At 27.6% G+C, this 21,973-nt stretch overlaps 1 protein-coding gene across 1 annotated transcript in view; it reads left to right on the top strand.

The window, feature by feature from the left end:
• The window catches only part of LOC148227546 (orexin/Hypocretin receptor type 1-like), a 155,868-nt gene that overhangs the window by 62,212 nt on the left and 71,683 nt on the right, over nt 1–21,973 (top strand). Inside the window, exon 2 of the mRNA XM_088201612.1 lies at nt 20,623–21,431. Within this exon, the coding sequence (XP_088057738.1) occupies nt 20,691–21,431 (741 nt within the window). The 5' untranslated portion in view covers nt 20,623–20,690. The remainder of the gene's footprint in view (nt 1–20,622; nt 21,432–21,973) is intronic.

The following is a 21,973-nucleotide window of genomic DNA, read 5'->3' as shown; positions in this document are numbered from 1 at the left end:
AATCGTTGAAAGCATTTATATAGTGAAATCTAATATTAGCAGTGTAATTGAACTGTAGCATCATTCATTTGGCTTTAAACTGTTATAATATCCAATAAGAGGTTTCAGTTAAAACAGTGATATCCTCTAATTTCCTGTAATAATAATATAAACTAATAATGCTTGAGTTAAGCAATATATTTGTTTAACCTAAATAAATAGCTCAATCTACACTAAAATGATAAACACTTAATATTTTCAGAAATGTTACGTGAAATCACTCGTTTTTAAATTAAAAAAGGAGAATTAAATATAAGCTGAATTAATTTAATATAAGCTGTTTTACGTAACTATTTATTTTTTAATTGTAGATATGTTATTTTGTATTATATTAATGTGATTTTATGTAAGCATATGTGAGAATTACAAAATATTGTCAATCAAGATTTATAAAATATATTTTAATATTCAATGCAATATAAGAGATTATAAATTGTTTTAACTTGATCATTCAAAAGACATACAACTTAACTCAATACGCTTAGAACTAATACTAATAATAATAGTATAACCAATTCGTGTTAGTGTTTGCACTAAAATAAGGGTTAAATTCAATAAAACCATACAATCCACAAGTTTGAGACAACCTGCTGTATTCGATAAGGCGTCCTTTGGTTATTTTAATCGCAGGCATGGTTATACACAAATATTTACTAGAGTACCAATTTAATCAAAGGACCAAATATTACGGTTCTTAGCTTATATTATTAAATTAAACCGTTTATTATTCAACAATAAAAAATGCACAGCACAACTGTTACATACAAATTGAAACAATCCAGTTTTCAGTTGTAAATATTTAGCATTTGTTACACACTTCGTTTGGTCACATCTGGCTTTAAAAAAAACAATAAAACGTGTATACCTCTTGGAATATTAAATTTAAAACGCATATATGCAATATACGAGCATAGGATTTTTTTATATCCGGAACCAAAAATATAAGTTATAATTCCATTCGCAACGTATTTTTTCGTACGCGGGAATAAATTATTTTTTTATTCTCAAAGTATATACATCAGTGGCGTACGGTGGGTGTTAATATTGGGTGTGCTATAAAAAATAAAAAAAAAGTACATTTTTTCATTTTTATTAGCCGAGGTTTTGACATGCCTAAACTGCCTTACAGCTTTTTCCCATATATAAATAAATAAATAAACATCAAACCTAATCTAAAATATTATTATATAAAAATATCAAATTTCCAATAAACATAAACTTATAATTATTTATATATAAAATCTAATCTTCTTTCTTTAATCATAAATTTTTCTATCACGCTGTCATAAAAAGTGCTCATCTTTTTAATATCCATAAGGATCCCTTTTTCTATTGAAATCAAGCTAAGGCCACATAGCCTTTCTTGGCCTTGGGTACTTCGATAACAATTATTAATTCGTTTCAGAGCAGAAAATGAACGTTCTGCTGAAGCAGTACTGCTTGGAAGAGTTAATATTAGTTTGCCTAATTTATCTATTTCCTGAAAACCTGACTCAAGATTATTTGTGTTCATAAATTGTACAAGCTCATGAACAGATTTTTCTGCAAATTTAGGTAAATGATAAAGAACAGCAAGCTCATTTTTTGAACTTATATAATCAAATAATGCTCCATAGAATTGTTGCAGTTTGGTAAGTAATTCATTTGGAAATTTTTCTTTATATTGCTCATATTTATCTTTCTCCAGAAGGTGAAAATATTCCAATTTAGACATTGAAGAAAAACGGTTTTCAATTTGCTTACATATATTATCAACTATTGTATTAAATAGTTGGCAAAACGCGTGCTTTTCTTCAACAAGCAAATCATTACTCAGTCTTGGATAATTTTCTTCCATTACATAAGAATCCCATAATGTTTTATAATTATTTTCCTGTTCATGTCTGAGTTGTTGCAAAATTTCGGTAAACTTTGTTACAGCAATATAATATGTCAAAAGATTCGGATTGTAAAATGTTGTATAACACATCAATTTTTCCAAAAAGGTTTGAAAATATGTGGAGAAGTTTTCTTGTTTCAAAATCTTCCAAAAAGCTAAGAAAACCTCGTGCTTTTATTACAGTGTCGGGGTCCCATAGTTCACAATTTTTCACGACGTCTCGAAAAAAGTCCGTAAATTCATTTCTGTATTTTTGCACTGTGTTACTTAACCGTGTGTATAATTCCATCTTGTAGGTGTAACAGAAGGAAGTCTTCTAGCTACAAACTCTTGTAAAATATTTATTCGTTCGGAAGATTTCGAAAAGAATGCAGACAATCCATTTAAAGTTTGAAAGAATGATTTGCACACTTTTATATTGGAAAGACCTTGTTGTAATGTTAAATTCAACATATGAGCATAGCAGTGTGTAAAAATGGCCAATGGATAAACTTCGAGTACTTTGGCTTGCAAACCATTAATATGCCCACTCATTACACTCGCCCCATCATAAGTCTGTCCAACTAATTTTTCTTGAATTTGAAAGTCTTCAATTATATTTACAACGTGGCAAAATAAGCCATCGGCTGTTTTATCAGAGCTAACGTCTGTAAAGCCAATAAACCGCTCGTAAACTTTACCTTCATAAACAAAACGCAAAACTGTTGAGAGCTGTGAGTTCGTCATTATATCTGAAGTTTCGTCAAGAATAATAGCGACAAAATTTGCTGAATTTACTTCTTCCTTAATATTATCTTCAATTTAATTTCATAACTTCTTTTTGAAAATGGATTATTCAAAATATCTTCAACAGTATTCTTCATCATTATTGGGGTAAATAAAAAAATATAATCTAGAATAGAAAATTAAATAATGATCATATGTAAATAAGATAATAAACTATTTTACGCCAAAATATAAAAAAATGAGTGACCTGTTATTGTGATATAATGTAATAAAAAAGCAGCGACGGACGCAAGAGTTTTTGAAGTACGCGCACCAAATTCGATACCAATTTTACTACTGAGCGCTGCCAGCCGACAGATCGACTTCAGCCGTTAAATCTCGGAACAATTTACTTTAGTCGGCGGCCGCGCGCAAGGTCGGCGCGTTATATGTGTTGTTCCAAAACGATCGCTCGCGCGAAAACGTTCAGAGCGAATGACAAATACCAATGCATACTATACACTGCTTATTAAAATTTTATAATTTTGCATACTACTGTATGCAAAATGATGTCGCTTTACGCCCTAAATTTTTTAAATTTCTAAATTTATATTTTAGATGGTTTTGCGGGTGTGCGCCGCACACCTAGCACACCCTGAATATACGCCCCTGATATACATATGTGTGTATATATATGTATATATCCCACACACGTTTCGCTAGCTTTTCATCACAATAAAAGAACACCCCCTGCGAAGGTGTTTCGTAGAAACGACTATTTTTCAAACGTAATGTGCCAAAATGTTATAATGTGTAGTACTCCAGTGTATTGCAGGATTTTTTCATATATTTTTTATACAAGTGGACTACTAAAAATAAAAATCTTATTCATTTGGAATCTATAGATTATAATGTATCAGTCGACGATGAATACGCGAAAGTTGCTTTCGACATTGCGGTTCGTGTCGTATAATTTTAAATAGCTGTCCTTCAACCTTCCGCTGGTCACACGTAAATTGTTTACGGCATATTTATCCAAAGGATCAAGAAAAAAAGTATTTTTATACAAAATCAATTTTTTTTAAATATTAAATAATAATAATGTTAAAGTACCTGAACACATATGGACCTCAGTTTAAATACAAATGTGAACGATGTCCTATCTCGATTTTCGATGCAACACAACTAATACGTAAATGCTTATAAAAATAGCAAACATTTGTCTTAACGTGTTTGAGCATATAATATTGCGCAAATCAAAATTGTAGGAAAACAGACGGATCCTTCAAGTTATATCCTTTACACAAAAAAAATGGCAGCAAAAAATCTGACCGGGTGAGCGTTGCGCCGCAGCGCGACCAACGGCAGATTAAATAATAAAATTAATATACTTTGTTGAGAATTTAACAAATTCATTTCATTCGTACTATTTTTCCGAATAAGTTCATCATACACTAAAATATTTTAATATTGTACTAGTAATTAATACTTAAAATATGGAGGTCAATCAAAATAGGTGGATATTTGAGAATACCATTTCTTTTGACGGATCAATACAATGTTTTCATAAATATTTTTATTTCTATCCTTTGTTTTTAAAAAAGATTGAATACAATTAACACTATTATTGTTGTTTGTATAAAACTGGCAATTTAAAAAGCAAATACCGAGTTATAAAAATGTGCATATTTAAATAATGTAAAATGTAGTTCCCAGATTGGTTGTTATAATTTTTTTATTTACGTAGTTATTAAGTAGTTATTTTAATGAATTCTTTTTTTTTTACATATTTGTACATTTTTTAAGTAATATTGATAAAAAAATTTAGAATTTAATATTTATTATACGCATACTTTTACCCTAAAACCTTATATAAATAAAGTGTGAGGATCACAGATTGTTAAAAAAATCGCCGAAATAATATCTTGTACTTGCATGATAAAATTAGTTTCCAAAGAATAGGCTCCATTAAAATGAAAATCAAGATTATGTACCTATGTCAGGCAATGAATAAAGATTTTCTGATATTTCAGCATCTTTGTCATAAACTTTGCCTGTCTCTGCCCATCTGCCGTCTATCTGAGCTTGTATGCTAACTCTTCTGTTGTTAAACCTTTTGTCCAGATGAGTTGCTATTTCTTTTTCATAATGTTTGAAATTTTCGTTTGAATGGCCTCTAAGTTAACAGTGTAGCTATATGATATCTCTACAGTATACAGTGACTATTATTATCCGACAATTGCCAATTTGCAATGAAGATTTTGATATCCAAACTTTCACCGAATCATTCGTAAATCAATCAATAATCTAATTTATTGTGTACGTAGCTGTGACTTGTATGTTTTTTTAGTTGATTGCATCGGATGCCTTTGTAAAAATACGTGTATTATTGTAATACAAGTAGAAATAATAAACTTAGCGCTATCTGACTTTGCTTACGTGTATTACGTCGATGATCATTTCAACTGTTTTTGTGGTAAATTGTTTTGTTAAATATGTTATTGATTTAAATTGCGCCTTAATTAAAACTAATAGCCGATAGGCGCAAAAATATAAAATCCTAAAAAAAATTAAATAATATTACCAATGAGAGACTAACGTAATTGGATGAAATCAACTAGCATTTTTTTCGTTATCGAGTTAGTAGTGGTATCTAAAAAATAATTACATATTTTCCTATATTAGCAATAACAACAAAAGTGAATTGTTTATATTATATTTCAATGCTTAAAAATATTTAGATTGGTTCAAAATTGTACCAATAACTGCTGATGATACACGCAGGAATATGGTTTTATATATTTAGAGAATATATTTGACAATCAGTTCCGGGTTTTAATTGCATCGTAAATAAACTGGTTAAATGTGCAAATAGCAGTTTCGAATCGCAGGCTAATATTATGAACCTTGTAACCAAAATAGTAAATTTCATATCTGCACGCACAAAAACGAAAATGTCTAGCATCGTTTTAAATTATATAAATTATTATACGAAGGTTTACTTATTCATAAAACCTTTAATAGTTACACATAAATTATTTATACGATTTAACAAATGTTTGGATAAAGCGTACACATTTTTAGATAATGAGGAAAATAACAAATAGTGTAAATATATTCAGTGGATTTCCAAATAAACGTTATTTACTGATTTGTGCTTACATTGAAATGAAATAAATTTCAGATTTTAAAGTTATACACACACAAGTTACTAAAATATTTTTTAGATCAATAATTTATTAAAAAAAAAAACAATGTCAAGTTTAACTGAATCAATATTCGGCAATTTGCAAAAACAGGAAAAAGGTATTTTATATTTTTATCATCAGCAGAATGGAATTAAGATTATATAAAAATAACTTAATATATAATATATTTCTACATATAAAAATTGGTTAAATATATGTATATAGCTATAAACCAGCCCGCCCGGACTTCAGTCGGCTTTAGCCGCTCCGTCGGTACGGTTGTTTATAGCTGATATTCTGAGCGATTACGTTTCATAATTATTATTAACATACGGACCGCACGCTAATAATATTCATATATATAAAATAGAAATATATATATATATATATATATATATATATATATATATATATATATATATATATATATATATATATATATCGATAGGTGGATCTAAAGCAAACATGGTATAGCTTCGTTAAACATTATGCATAACAAATTTGGATAGGAGAACCCAAGGCCGCTAACAACATCTTGCCATTGGTGGTGAATGTAGTATGTCTAAACTATTACACTACAACGACCGTTTGTCATTAAATGTCGATCTATAGAGATAAGTAACACAATTTGTGCCTTCCATCCGAATTAATAATGACAAATCTGAAACATTCTGACTGCTCGATAAGATACGGTAGTGTTTTGGCCATATGGCGCAGACCACACTTTGTCATCCGCTGGATCGATCGTGTCACGCTTTGTGAAAATTTGATTATGGTAATAAAACGATGAGAAGGATAAGGGATCAAATCTAATTTGACTAACTAAATAAAAATTCTAATTATTACCTATTGTGAAGATAATTCTGTTGTAAAGTATTTTGTACAGACATATATTTTTAAATATCTTTATATAAATAATTGAGGTTGTTTCACATGAAGTGGCTAATTTTACTTAGTCTAAGACTAAATTTTGATACATAGCTAATTTGCTATTAAAAATATTTTCTGCAATTTTCAAGCAGCTATAATTACATATAATTGATAATCTTGATGTTACTGTAATTTATAACAAAATTAAAAAATAAATAAAAAGACATTGTTGAAGATAATTTACAGACATAGTGTACTGATAAATGTATATTTCTATATAAGGCAAAGATATTTAATTATTTAATATTTATATTATTATGCAACATTATTTGTGTAACTACTATAAATGCGCCTGTAAAATCCAGTAGTCTTTAAAGATCAGATTATAAAAACATATTATTTAAAAACCTAATAGCTTTATATTGTAATTTTTTTTATCGTTTGGTTTGGTTATAAACCTAATCTAATAATAAATAGATATTTTTTTGCTTGAGCTTAACTAAACTTTAGTAAATTTGTTCATCGTTTTAATATTCAAATAATGTATATACATAAATATATATTTCTACTATTCATCTACAATATCTGAAATTGCATAATGTCTACCGCAGTATTGCGAATATTTAACAAAGTTCTTTGAAACTTCATAAAACTTCAAACGATTCAATTTGAAACTCCATCTGCAGACATCGAACCTGCACAATATGAGCCATCGAACATCCAATGATACAGCAGCAAAAAATGATAATAAAACTTTTATAAAGCTCCGCGTATAACCAGCGTCATATACTGCTGTTGTGAGACTTTTTGAGGGCTTAGCATGCATTCACGTACTAAGTACCTTTGTACCTACAATATAAGATTGCCAACGCTTTCTCTATTATGCCCTTGTGTAATCACGTTGCATTGTTCGCGGGAATATTGCTGAGGATAGTATGTTGCACGACAAAATTTCATACAAAATACCTGGGTATGTGTTTATATGTACAGTTTACGTATATGTTATTAGGATTTAATTTCAGCGTGTAATTTAGCAAAATAGGCGTGGGTTTAATCTTCAATTCAATTTGGTACACGTATATTATATAACGTTCACGGTTAACCCTCTCGGTTAATATTACAACTCCTTTTTTCGTTTTATAGCGTATTATGTACAACGTACATACATTCACAGCACAGCTTCTTAGAATGTATAATATGTATTACATGTACGAAGTTTATGGTTATGCAGTAAATGAGTCCCATAAGATTATGATGTATAAGGTATAATTTACATTTGTTTGTATAATTTTTTCTCTTGAAATAAATTAATATTTATATTATATTATTTTTTAACTAGAAAATTTTATTAAAAAATAAATGATATCTTTTTATACATAAATTTGTTATTTCAACGTTAACCCAAAATTAATTAAATTACAAAAATATTACCATGCTACTTATAAATAATGTAAATCAAATTGTGTTCTTTTAGAAGCGAATATTATAAATAATTTAGTTTAAAAATTTTAAATTAGATATTATTTTTAATTACCTTAAATAAAATCTACACTTCTTAAATAGTTTATTATGCTTTATAATATTTATACAACATATTATCAACGCAATAAACAGCAATCCTACATAAATTGATTCGCTAAAATAAGAGCAAATCTTTTTAATATTAATAAAATCTTCTAAATATTTTTTGTGAAAATAATAACACAATAAAGTGAGTTGCGTATAAAAGATAATCAAGTTATCTTGTATAAATATTATATTAAACAGCGTTTAATATTCGTTTTACGACTAAATAAAATCATTTATTGTAATGCGAAACATCAATTTAGACATGCTTATAATAACGGATATAAACATATTGATTAATTCTATGATTAAACAAAACTTATTAAGTGAAAGCAAGTTTCTAAAATTAACTTTGATTGATTTTTTCATTTTGTGGGGCGTAGACTCTCGGATAACGCAGCATCTGGGCTTGGGGTCACTGGAGTCTAGAGTCTCTTAAAAACATAATTTAAAGTTTATTTTATAATTTTAGTTTAATCTATTTAACATACGTACAACTTACATACAAAGTCACTATCCGGAGTAACTTTCTAAACTAGTTCTATTCGGGCAAGGGCAAAGCACCGAGACTTATATGGAGACCTAACAGGCCTTAGACAGATCCTTCAGCGGTTGCAACGAGGGTGTAGAACGTGATTTGAAATACATTATTTGCCAGAAACTGGGAATTTAGAGATTTAAATGGCTTACCAAAAATTACATTAATGAGTCATCCCTTATCTCACTGTGGATTTTCGCAGTAATATTATATTTATAACTTTTTTAATTTTTTTTCTATGAGACTAATATAAAACAGATAATTTAGTGTATACACATATGCTATTATGCATATTAAATATATTTTAAACTATAATTGTCTATACCTTAAAATTTAAAAATATATAAAATAGCTAATTAACCGTAGATTCCAATTAATAGGCCTACATAATTCAACGTGCTAATAAACCTTAAAATTCAAATTTTAAACTAAAATTATATTATTGGACACAGCAGCCAATGCATTGAGATTGTTATCAATTGCTGTACCATCTTATGATTGAGTTTATATTTAGGAGCCTCGCTTCCGTTTTATTTACATTCTAATTGTATTGATTTTATTCGAGAAATGTCATTATTTGGATTGTTGTAAAAATATGGAGCAATAATTATTTTTAAAATATCCAAGAATAACACATGTTTTGGTAGCAATAGTCATGCATCACAACATATATCTGATGATGCTCAATGGACTCCGAGTTTAAATAGGCACGTACTGTATAACAAGAGACCCAGAAGTGCACCACACGATTCTGCATTTAGCTAATAATTGTCCAGATGGAGTTTGATTAGAAAATTATCCAAATCCGGTCATGCTACAATAGTATTACAAAGCAATTTCGATGGTTGACACAGTTTTGAGTCGTTTGCTTTCTAACGAAATGCTATATCAATCAAATATTGACGAAAGGGTACTGAAAATTTACATCGAAGCCAATCGAAATGCGAGAGCTTTTAAGCTCTTTCGCTGAGTGGCTAAGCCTTAAATTAATATTGTAGTATCTTAATGATTTCCGATTATCTTTTATAACACTATACAATAATATAACTGTATTATATAGTAATATAACAAAAAGATTTTTTACGATTTTTTTTATAACACATAAATCATAAATAATATATTATTAATTTTACTAAAAGCACATTACTTTAAATGAGTAATAATTTAAATATGTCACAAAAGCGTGTGTTATGCTTTTGACAATTTAATAAATCACCTATTAATATTTATCTTCATGTATTAAATATTTTTTAAACTAATAAAAATGTAATATTATGATTTTTATTGTATTGTTATAATATATTATATGTAAAAGCATATTATTTTTAATACATGCCTTCTATTACAAAAAAATGCTAAAAGCACTAAACTTACCTTTCGCGTATTCTTGAACACTTACCCATTGTATTGATAAAAGTATATATACGTTTCATTTTATGATTCACGAAAAATCTTATGGAAATATGGTAAAAATAAAAATATATTATTTTCTTTGATAAGTGATTTTTCAAGTTACTAGTGTGTTACAAAATATATATTTCTCATTATTTTTATCAGAACAAGCTTATTACGTAATAGATTTTTTTATTTATTGTATAAATAAAATATAAAGACACTGAATCTGAATTTAAATTAAAATATTAATTATTATTTATTTAAAGATTTATGCAGCCCATGTTTTTGCAACGCAAGGCTTGCTTCAAAATTAACTGTGCGAAAACTGTATCTTAATATTTTATAAATAAAATATAGTTCAAATCCACTTTTAACAATATCAAATAAATTCACTAAAATGTATAGTATATACATATATCATAATAATTCATGCAATACAAAAAAGTCAATAAGACGTTATATTTAATGCAGTTTAATTATCTTTAAGTAAATTTTATAATAATTTTCGCTACACACATTCGTCGTAAATTTACAATTAAATTACTTTCATTTACATGGCCGGTTGATCTCAAGATAAAGTTTAAATTTCATATAATGCTAGTCTAGCAATTTCGCATCTGAAACTCTGCAGCCAACCAGACAAAGAAAACGAAACCTGATGTGATAAATTTCAGTCCATTATGAACGTCAGAATTAATGTCTCAACGTACGTTATAATGGAAGAGTAAGCGGTTATTTTTCAAGCTAAATTTGCGATACACTTATTAATTTCTGGGATATTAAAATATATATTTTAATAAAATTTGATATTAAAGTTATCAGAATCTTGTGTATGTGTCGGTGCGAGTGTTTATCGTTCTGCTTAAATTTTATTACCCGTGACCCTAATGTGTCATTCATGGGCATAAAACATGTTTACAAGAATGGAACCCATTATTACTAAACGCATTCTATGTACCCGTATAGGTATTTTACAAGAGGCTCTATATAAAGATTTAATATATTAGGAGTAAACTCATTTAACGTAAATTATTATGTTAAAAAATGTGTAATTTCCACGAAAATTTATATAACATATCTTATGTATGCATATAACTACATAAATACAATAAATATATGAAGCAAAGAACAAACAAGCTTCTTGAATATAAGTTTGATTTGCATAGTAAGTTTGTCACTATAATTTAAATGGCAACTTAATACTAAAATTAAACAATTTTATAGTATACATTTATAATGAAATATTTCCCTTGAATTTGTCAAGCTGAGCTAATAAACAACTGCTTTCTGCAGTACTTCACTAAAGATACTGTAGTGGATGAATTATAATGTCAATAAACATATAAATATGCCGCATATATTAAATAATAAATAAGCTGCTGCTCTCATAAAAATATTTATTTAATCAATCCCGTCTATCAATGGTAGCAATTAATTAAAAAAAAAACCTTAATGTTTTAAAGATTGACAGATAAAGTTGATGCAGGTAAAGTTGTCACTATAGTTTTACAGTAAAAATCCCATGTTTTATTTATAACTAAATAATAAATTAGATAAATAAAAGATTATTTATTTATTATTTAATTTAAAATAATAAATATAAAATCATTGCTACAATGATATTTATTATGAAAAAATGTTTAATTTCTTACAATTAAATAGCGCTATGTATCACAAATTAAAGAGTATATGTCACACAACCCATAACAGTGAAGCATAATAACAAAATTGTCTCGGATTGCGTTGTGAATTTTCTACTTTATATTAAATTTATACCTAGAGGTTTTCTTACAATGAATGTGATTTTACCTAAATAAAATTAATAAAATTAAATTACAATGCTTAAATTAATAACTTTAAATTAACGAATCTATTTTGGCTTTATTAAGCAAATTAGTGAAAATTTATTCCGATGTATTTAGTTTTGATTTATTATCTGGCAAATTGTATGTTTAATTAAATAAAAAAAATATTACAGTTTTTAATAAATTCATCGTGCAAAGCAATGCTATAGTTGAAATTTAGACTTTAACGATAAAGATATAGACCAACACGATACTTTAACGATAAAGTTTAATATTCACACCAAAGGCATTTAACTTTTTCACAATTTGTATATATGTATATATAAATATATATCTATAATAGTTCGCTGGACTGAAAGCAGTGCGATTTGTTTCTCTTTTTAACTCTCTCTCTCTGAAACAAAATTGTAATTTCTGTTCAACTCGTGGTATACTAACACTATTCAATATATATGTCATTAATACTGTACATTTGTATCTAAAATTATGAACCACCAATTACTTTCAAAAAAATGTAAACTCTTTTTGCAGTAACATTCGCCTATATATGTTTTACATTTATCAAACTTATACTATATCAGTACGTAAATATAACTAATAATTTAATTATGTATTAAAACAAATAACTTACAATCTAACTTTAATTAGTTTATTTCATAGATATGCGAGGTAATTATAATTCAGAACACGTAATCAAACATTCTTCATATTATATTTGTATTTACAGAACAAACCGAATCCTATATTTGAACAAATTATACAAGCGTAAAGTTAATTCCAACTTTAAACTTACCATATCCGAGTCAATATTTTAAACAAAATCATTCAGATAAATTTATGATCAAATAAATTAGTAAATATTAATATATTTTAACATACTTTTTTTTAAATAGTTGACATCAATTGCTAATTAGTAAAGTTGGGACCGAGATAATCCAACAGTATAGAGTTCGTATCGTTGTGTTATTTTCGATACTTAAATCTTAAATCTTTCGATAGATTTTTAATAAAAAAAGTAAATACTCATATTTCCTCGTGTACAAAAAAATTCTGTGACTTAAATTTACTTTGGAATATATTTGAGTATAATGGTTTTAAATAATTCGCATGTCTTAAAATGCAATAAAAATAATAATAAAATATTTATTTTATTGAGCGAAATGAGCTTAAAGTATTTAGATTTATATAAATAATTTTCAGTATTACGACCGCCTTTGTTTCGCTCAGTTGTCAAATCACCACAGAGCCATCTTAATACAAAGAGGATTACCTCTGGATCTGGTAAAGAATTGTTTCCTAATTTAAAACAGGTAATATATAAAAATAAGTATATTATTATATAAATTTAATTAAATAATGTAACCTCTTCTCTACTAATTTATTCTTCCGTACTTTTTATAGGCTATAATAATAATAAAATAATAAAATACCCTTCATGCAATCGATGCAATGATGTATAACCTAGCAATATTTTATTTTAATTATTTATCCATGAGATTAGAAAAATCCAGGTATTGATTTCGATGTTTTGAGCACAATACAAATTGAACAATATTAAAGTCAATTTGTAATTAGTACTACGAGTAATATCTTTTATGTATTAATGGCTGACCTTGATCATTAATGTATCGTGTTGGTGTATAGATATACTAATAATATATAAAAATATTTGTTTGTTTTTTGACATATATTATACATATATTTCATGAAATGGTTAAACTATCATTGAAAGCTATAAACTAGTTCATATGATCCTCAAAAGCATCATAATGTATGGTCATAAATAAACATTGAATTGTTCTAAAAGTAAAACAGAAATTTTAATCTTTGTAAATCTAGGTTCTGAATACCCTTCATACATACATAAGTGTGTACAATAGTTTGTATATGCATACATACATTCAATGCTTTGATTATGCCACTTTATAATAACACGCCGAGTCACAATTGCGATTGAGATTGTGACAGCAATAATACCTTAGCTTTGACCTCATTTTTTACTACTCGTATGATCCAATCTTTATAACAAAATTTTACTACACCTTGTACCATAACGAAAGCATAATATCAAGTGTCAGACAGCAAAGAAACATGATAAAACAAGAAAATAAGACTAAACTAACTTGAATTGCAAATGAAATTTGCCATATTTATGGCTTTTATATGTATTTAATAATATGGTCTGACTATTAATGAATATTATATATATAGTTAACTTTCATTTAAATTTTATTATTGACGTCTGCGAGTTTAAATATAAAAAGTCAGACAAAAAAAACCCAGAGCGAAAATATTTTACATGCTAAAATTACTTTTTTACCAATTCTTTAGGTGCTTATTGGTTTCCTTCCTCACCGGATTTTACCTAAAATATTCAGGAAATGGACTTTTTGATGATGCTATATTGAAAATTACACAAAAGTGAGAGATTTTATTGTTGAATAAAAGCCCGCTCGATACTCGACCGCTACTTTTGTGTGTATTTCTCCATATTGATCGCTGGCCATCTGAAACCCGAACGCTCGTCACTTTAATGGCTCCATTGTTTGCAGTTATTTTCCGACAGGAATGCGAACCAAGAACAGCCGCATTCTCGCCAAGCTGACGCACACACACATACATACGGTGCCATTGAAAAGTGAACATTTTAATGGGACAGGAATACGAAACGATAGTGCTTTTGTACTCTGGAAATATCGGCCGCGGGCTTTAACTACCGAATTTATTGACCGCTCTGCGATGACGGAGCAAGAAAATTCACATAAGCAAAATAATACATTTCTTTTATTTGCTTCGTAGGCGAAAATCTGAGAAAATCTGCCTAAAATGGGTTTTTTATTCTCTTGTTGAAATGTCGCTGTTTGTACGATGAAATTTTATTTTTTTGCTAGGAAATAATCTATCCTGTTTATTATAACTATGCAGACAGAGCGGAGACGTTAATCAACTTTCAAAGCATACAAAGTGAAAATGTCAGTTTTCATCCATAATTTATGATTTATTATATATTATGACTCTCTGAAAATAAGTAGGAAGTAAATCAAAAGTTTGATTTACATTAAATCATATAACATAATCGATTGTCAAATAACAAGTTGTTTGATTTTAATGGATCACAAAAATATTGCACTATAAATCGATTTTAACATTTTTTACATTAAATCAACATATATTTAGATGATTACAAAAAATATAGCTTAAACACAATTTAAAAAAAAACGTTTTTATTTAAAAAGATAATAATATATTAAATTATTATATACACGTAAACAAAGGAAATATATTTAATTAAAATTAGTAAAAATAAAAATTGGCTCGATGGTTTACTAGCCTCCGGTAATGAATTCTTTTGTTGTCGACCAATGAAAAATAGGCATACAAATATAAAACAGTAACGTGACAACAGTTTTAAATAATTTTGCTACGCGACAGTTATTTTGTTATTTTGTCATTTGCGTTGTTCGATTTGACTTAATATAAATATTCGGATTTCAAATTACCTAGATGTGTTATAACTATGAAAATTAAATATATATATATAATGTGTGTGAGGATTAGAAGATTACATTGATTAGACTATATAAGCAATCATCGTGTTGCGAGATTTTTAATTATTACTACCATTGTAATATGTTTAATTAACTTTGGTATGCATATATTTAATTGCCAAATCACTGCTGTCTTATGATATTTGATCCTATACAGTTCGTAGTAATTTTGATAGAATACCCGTGATATAGTATTTATATAACCAAACACTTACTGGAACACTCATAATTTAAAGTTTTATTTATATTGTCTATAGCTCCAATGCCACATCATTTTGAATCATCTTCAATTAACACTTTGTAAGAAAAATGTTGTGATTATAACATATTTCCCTGTTTATTTAATTGCACTAATCTGAGCGTGGCGTTCGCTTGACAGGTGACAGAAGAGTTGTCATATGTAATCATATTTGACAGTTTAAAGAAATCCCGGTTTTGGCGCGCTTGATAATGAACTATGCAAATGGTTTTATCTAATTAAATTGTAAAATACTTTTTACCTTAATCAAAAGCTAGTTTATAATAAGTACCATCTACCATAATTACATATATTTTTTTTTTAATGAACAACATTATATATTGTCTATAGAATTAAAAGATAGATAAAACGCTAATTTTTTTCTAAGAAAAAATACTGAATCATAACCACAAAAAAATTAGAACTTATAAACTGCCATAAAAAGAGATTATGACCTACGCAAACTCTGTACAACTTTTTCTTTACAATTTATATCAATAAATCTAAATCATTTGACCATTATTTTTTAAAATTACTTTCACCGTCTCGTAACATCGCATAATATTTTAACCTTTGATTTTATAATCGAGAGCGGTAAACTGAAATTTGGTTATCTCTAATGGACAATTTATATTAATATCCTACGCCATTATACTATTACATCTTCTATGACTGCCAACGATTGTATCACACCGCTCGTTATTATTTATTAAAGGCATTCCAAGCATTATGCAGTGAAGCTGTCGCTACTATCTGATGGTTTATTTAGTTAAATTGTAACTACAATACGATAAATAACTTATCTAGTAATTTAATTTATTTTAACTAAAGAATTTAAATAAAGCAGCTTACATTAGGAAAAATTAAGATGCAGGTAGAAATATTGCAATAAATAAAAATAAAATTAAGCAGCAATATGGTTTATTGCGATCTTGATAAGAAAAAAAGTTAGTCACGCGCTAAAAATATATATCAAAATGTCCAAAATCTCATGCCAGTTACGTGCAAAAACTACTGCTCTCTCACGTAATAATGACTTTTATTTATAGCCGCCGATAACAATACACATTTTTTTATTTGTTAGTTCGAAGGGACCTTCGATGTTTAATAAAAGTCTTTTCATGCATGCTTATAACTCTCTATAACAAAAAAAGCTAATTTCAGAGCTTCCAATAAGCAATACTTTTCACGTACTTTAGTTTTGTATACATCATTTTTTCGCTCAAATAGTGACGTAAAAATCAATAGTATTTCAAACATACAATCACAATATCCACATGCAGATTGCCGTTTCCTGTATTGTGAAAAGTCTGGCTTACAAAAAATAAATAAACTTTACTGTAAACGTGTATTGTAATTATATTTAAATCGTGTTAATAAACATTAACCTTTTCATTAAAATAATAATTTAAAATGTTTTTAAATCGAATGTATTGCTTCCATTTTAATATAAAACTTACTTTTGTAAATGCTACACCTAATATAATTGTCATTCACATTTTTAAATGAAAGCAAATAATATTTTTCCTATTATATCAAATCTCAATAAATAAGGTATGCTATATATTCTGCTGTATAAATGCATGTAATTCAATTTGCCAGACAGCTAATTGGATTAGTCACTTCTGCAATGCGAACGGTGATTAATCACTAGTTTTTTCACTCAAATAGGCTCCGTGTCAATACCTAGACATCGCTTGAAATCAATCAAGTCGACTAAACAACCATCCACTCAAATTAGTAGATAGGTATTTGAGTATATGTTAGTAAATAGACCAGCATTATAATGGTAAACATATAAAAATCATTGCTTTCCAATTTAAATCTTATGGCCATCAATCCGATTATGTTATATGACTATTAAATAATAACAAAATACGAATCGCTGATAGATAAAAAAAATCTTCTAAGCCTAATATTTTCACACAAAAAATAAAATGGTTAATAATATATCTTAGTAAGCTCATTATTTAATGGTTACTAATACTGTGTGTACAACACTTGGATTGCCCATCTAAGACCATTTCCGAGAAATGTTGTTTGAGAAATATGTTTTCAATTAATATATAAAAGGAAAAACAATATCACAATCTTAGAGTAATTTACAAGACAAAGAGAGAATTTTCATATTATTATAAATATTACTGAAGAAATATGTTTTTAATTAACAAAATAATTATTATAATAATTATTTTGCTTTAAAAACTTTTGCACTTTTATATTTTGAATTTTTAATGTTAATGAAATAAATTTAAATATTCATGGAAAAACTGTATTTATACTTATGATCAAAAATCAAAAAATTAAGAATTTTTCGCTTTGTGACTAATTATAATCATTTTATTTTGTGACCAATTAGAATCGTTTTTTTTTTAAATAAGCTGACTTCTTACTTAGACTGCACAAGGAGAGATCTTTATAAATTGTATCTAAGCTATCTACGTTTTTTTCGTTGCACATTATTTAAAATAACGTTGATTTATACAATATTATTTATAGAATTATACTGAAATGTATATTTACATTCACATCATTAAAAATATATTAATATTTTAAAATGTCGATTCTATATATGTATAAGATATTTGGTTTAAAAATGCAAATCAATGTTTTTTTAAAAAACAAATTTCGCATATGTTTGGCTAAATTATCTGGAACTAAAAGGGTTATGAAGTATTTACGTATTTTTTATTGTATAATATTCACATAAATATTTACAACGGAAATGAAATTAATGTTACTTTTAACATGGGTAGAAATCAATAAATATACGAGAGATAAATCTTTCGAAAATAAATATTGTTGCGATATTCTAAAATTATTAATAAATCTGGAATAATATAAATAAATTACATCTTAATTACATAAATATCACAATCATTAATCATGTAAATATGTTTTTAAAAAAATATTTCATACTTTGAACAAACAGATTTACAATTTTCTACTCACTTCTTTCTTATAAGGTTCTTTCGGATAATCATAACTAATATATTTTATTAGAATAATTTGACAAGAGGTGCTCTAGCCTCTAGTATAAAAATTTAAAAGGCATCCAGAAGCAGTCGATCAAAGACAATATTTTGTCAAAGATTTAACGCCCGAATTTTAAAAAATATTTTTTGAAGGTGTTTTATATAACATAATTTGCAATCAAAATAATTTTTATATCGAAACAATAGTTGCCGGGGTATTTAAATGCTTTGGTTTTGCTAACCAATAAACCAGTGTTTTTAGTGTTTCTCGAAATCACTTTAAAACTAAATTTTCAGGAAGATAAGAGCGTGATCCTTCCTATAAATTGGTTTATCATTACTAAGGAAGCATAATGCGTTACAATGAGGTAAACCAGTACCTTTATACAGGTATATAATTAATAATATATAAGTAAACCACTACCATTATATGGATGTACATACATATATGTCACAGAATATAATTGATTATTATGTACATTTATTTATAGTTATTATATATAACTTTACAGCTAGGGTCGTTTATTTTTTGTTAATAGCGCATTTCTATAAATAAAAATTTGAGTTTGCTGCTGGAGTCTGAACCAGTGGCTTCTGTATTACCAGTCTAGATCTTAGAAACTACGCTATTTCAACATTTTGAAGCATTTTTTTTAAAGTCTATAAATGTTGTAAATGTTTCTAAAAATAACCCACCCTTCCTAATTTTAAAATGGCTATTAATAAAGTGTTATGTTTAATTACAAATTATCTTAAAATATGCCTTTTCGGTTATCCTCATATTTATATAAAGCTTGCTACTATTGTTAATATTTAAAGATTCTTTATTATCCAGCATTTATAAGTATTCATAAAAAATTAGGTGTAATCCAAAATAAGTATCACAAGGCTCAACTACAATAGCTTCTTTTTATAGTAAAATTTTCATAAGGATTTTCAGGTCAAGCAGATTTGTAAGTTTATTACAAAAACAAAAATGAAATGTGACTTATACATATCTTATCGATTCTAACAAATATAATATGTGCGACTTACCGTTTATAAGCAAACATAAATTTCCTGAACATATCTTAAGAGATGAACCATTCGAGTTTTATTATCTGTTTCCAGGTGATTACTGCTGGAATCCCTAAAGAGCGCCGTATGTTCAATTTCGAATCCACCACCATTGTAATACAATATATAAAACATTTTGTTATTATACAATTTTATTTTAATAAACAATATATAAAAACCTCATTTATAATATTATACAAAGTAATATATTTAAACGTCAGATATATCAATAGTTCTTATTTAGTTTAAGGTATTTTAATAGATCCCGTGAATTTGTTGTAAGAACTTTTCTTTAACTGAAATATATTTCCTCTTAAAATAAAATTCGTAACACTTTTTAAATTTAAAATGAAGGTTATTTTTAATATTAAGTTTTTAATAATATATTACTAGACTGTTTTATAATAAAATTAAGAGTTGCTTATTATTTTTTAATAAAAAAAATATATTTGAGGACCAATTTAGGTGTAGTAATTATTATATTTATATAGCTGTATATCGTAGATGTTTTATAATAATTGTATTACATAATATTTATCAGGGGCACTATTTCACAAACACATACTCTACCCAAAAACGGATTAACTTCAAAACAGTCTTATCTTATACACCCATATTTCTCTTGACATACTATGATTCATCGGAGGATGTAATAAAAGTTTGTCAAATAAAAACAAAAACCGCAAACATCAGAAAATCGAGATTTATATTTTGAACCCAGAGAGAAAAAGCGTTCGTTTTACCTGGTAGCAGATAAAGTCTCAAATAAAAATACGTTATCTTCACAAAAATACTAATTTATCTTTTGTTTTTGTTACAGAGCGCGTCGTATAAAATGCAGACGCTCATTTGGCTCGAGTGCACAGTCAAATAATCTAAAGCAACACCATGTCTTGTCTCAAATTCTCCATCGCCATGATCTTGGCTCTGGCATCATTGTCGCAAATTGCATTCCAAGGCGCGCGAGCGGATCCGTCGTGCTCGCAAAACGGCCCTGTAACTTGCGACGATAAACACCCTGTAAATACTTATGTTTACGACTTGCCTCCCAACGATTACGCGATTGACTTACAAAGCTACGAGAGCCACTACAAAGACTTGCTTCTGCAGAAATCTAATAGCAAGAGGAGTGCCGAAAATGATCCGAATCCAACCACCAAAAACGACCAATTCTCAGACTATTTTCAAGTTGCGTTAAAATCGAAGTATCAAGACGTTACTAACGCAAGCGATATGGAATCTGAAAAATATGAAAGAGACAACGAAACTGATCCATACAACAACACCATGCAAGAAGAAGAATGCATAGGAGATCGAGATTTTTGCAATTTGACTCACGAAGAATACTACAACATGCTATTAGAATACATATTTCCACAACCCTACGAATGGGTATTAATAGTATCACACACTCTGGTATTTCTAATTGGACTTGTAGGAAATGCCCTAGTATGCGTCGCTGTATACAGAAACCATTCTATGAGGACTGTTACGAATTATTTCATCGTCAACTTGGCCGTCGCTGATTTTATGGTTATCCTTTTCTGCTTGCCTCCTACCGTGTTATGGGATGTGACCGAGACGTGGTTCTTCGGAAACGCCATGTGCAGGATCATCCTATATTTTCAGGTAAGGATTTAATAATTAATTATAAAGTGTATACCGTGAAGCAAAACTAATTCGTTCGAGTAATCCATTTCAATCTGTCTGCGCTCCTGTAATAGTTAATTCTAAACCCGTCTTTAATTAATTAGTACTGTTAATCAAATTAATGAAATTTCAACAATATATTTAAACCAATAACTTTATAAGAATAGATTTGTTTATTTGCAATTATGTTTGTAATATCATGCGAATCTTTATGAATATGCAACTAAAATAGAAACCCATATTATAATTTACATCCAAATTTGATTTTGACAATTTTTTATTCAATGCAAAATTTTTGAGTGGAAACATTAGCAAATCAATTTCGCTTTTAACGAAGTATAATCGTGTTAATATGATTACATAACACACGCCTCACGTGCCCCAATATGTGAAATTATACCACATCGCAATTATCAACTACACAGAAAATGCATTTGCCAAATTCTCATACTACACTTTTTTAGCTGTATCAGAATGTATAATAAATATTTAAGTTGTATCAGAATGTATAACAAATATTT

Source organism: Plectrocnemia conspersa, unplaced genomic scaffold, assembly GCF_051122295.1.
Source record: "Plectrocnemia conspersa isolate PC_06_02 unplaced genomic scaffold, ASM5112229v1 ptg000013l, whole genome shotgun sequence".
Classification (NCBI taxonomy): Eukaryota; Metazoa; Arthropoda; class Insecta; order Trichoptera; family Polycentropodidae; genus Plectrocnemia; species Plectrocnemia conspersa.
This window is presented reverse-complemented; position numbering and strand designations above follow the sequence as displayed.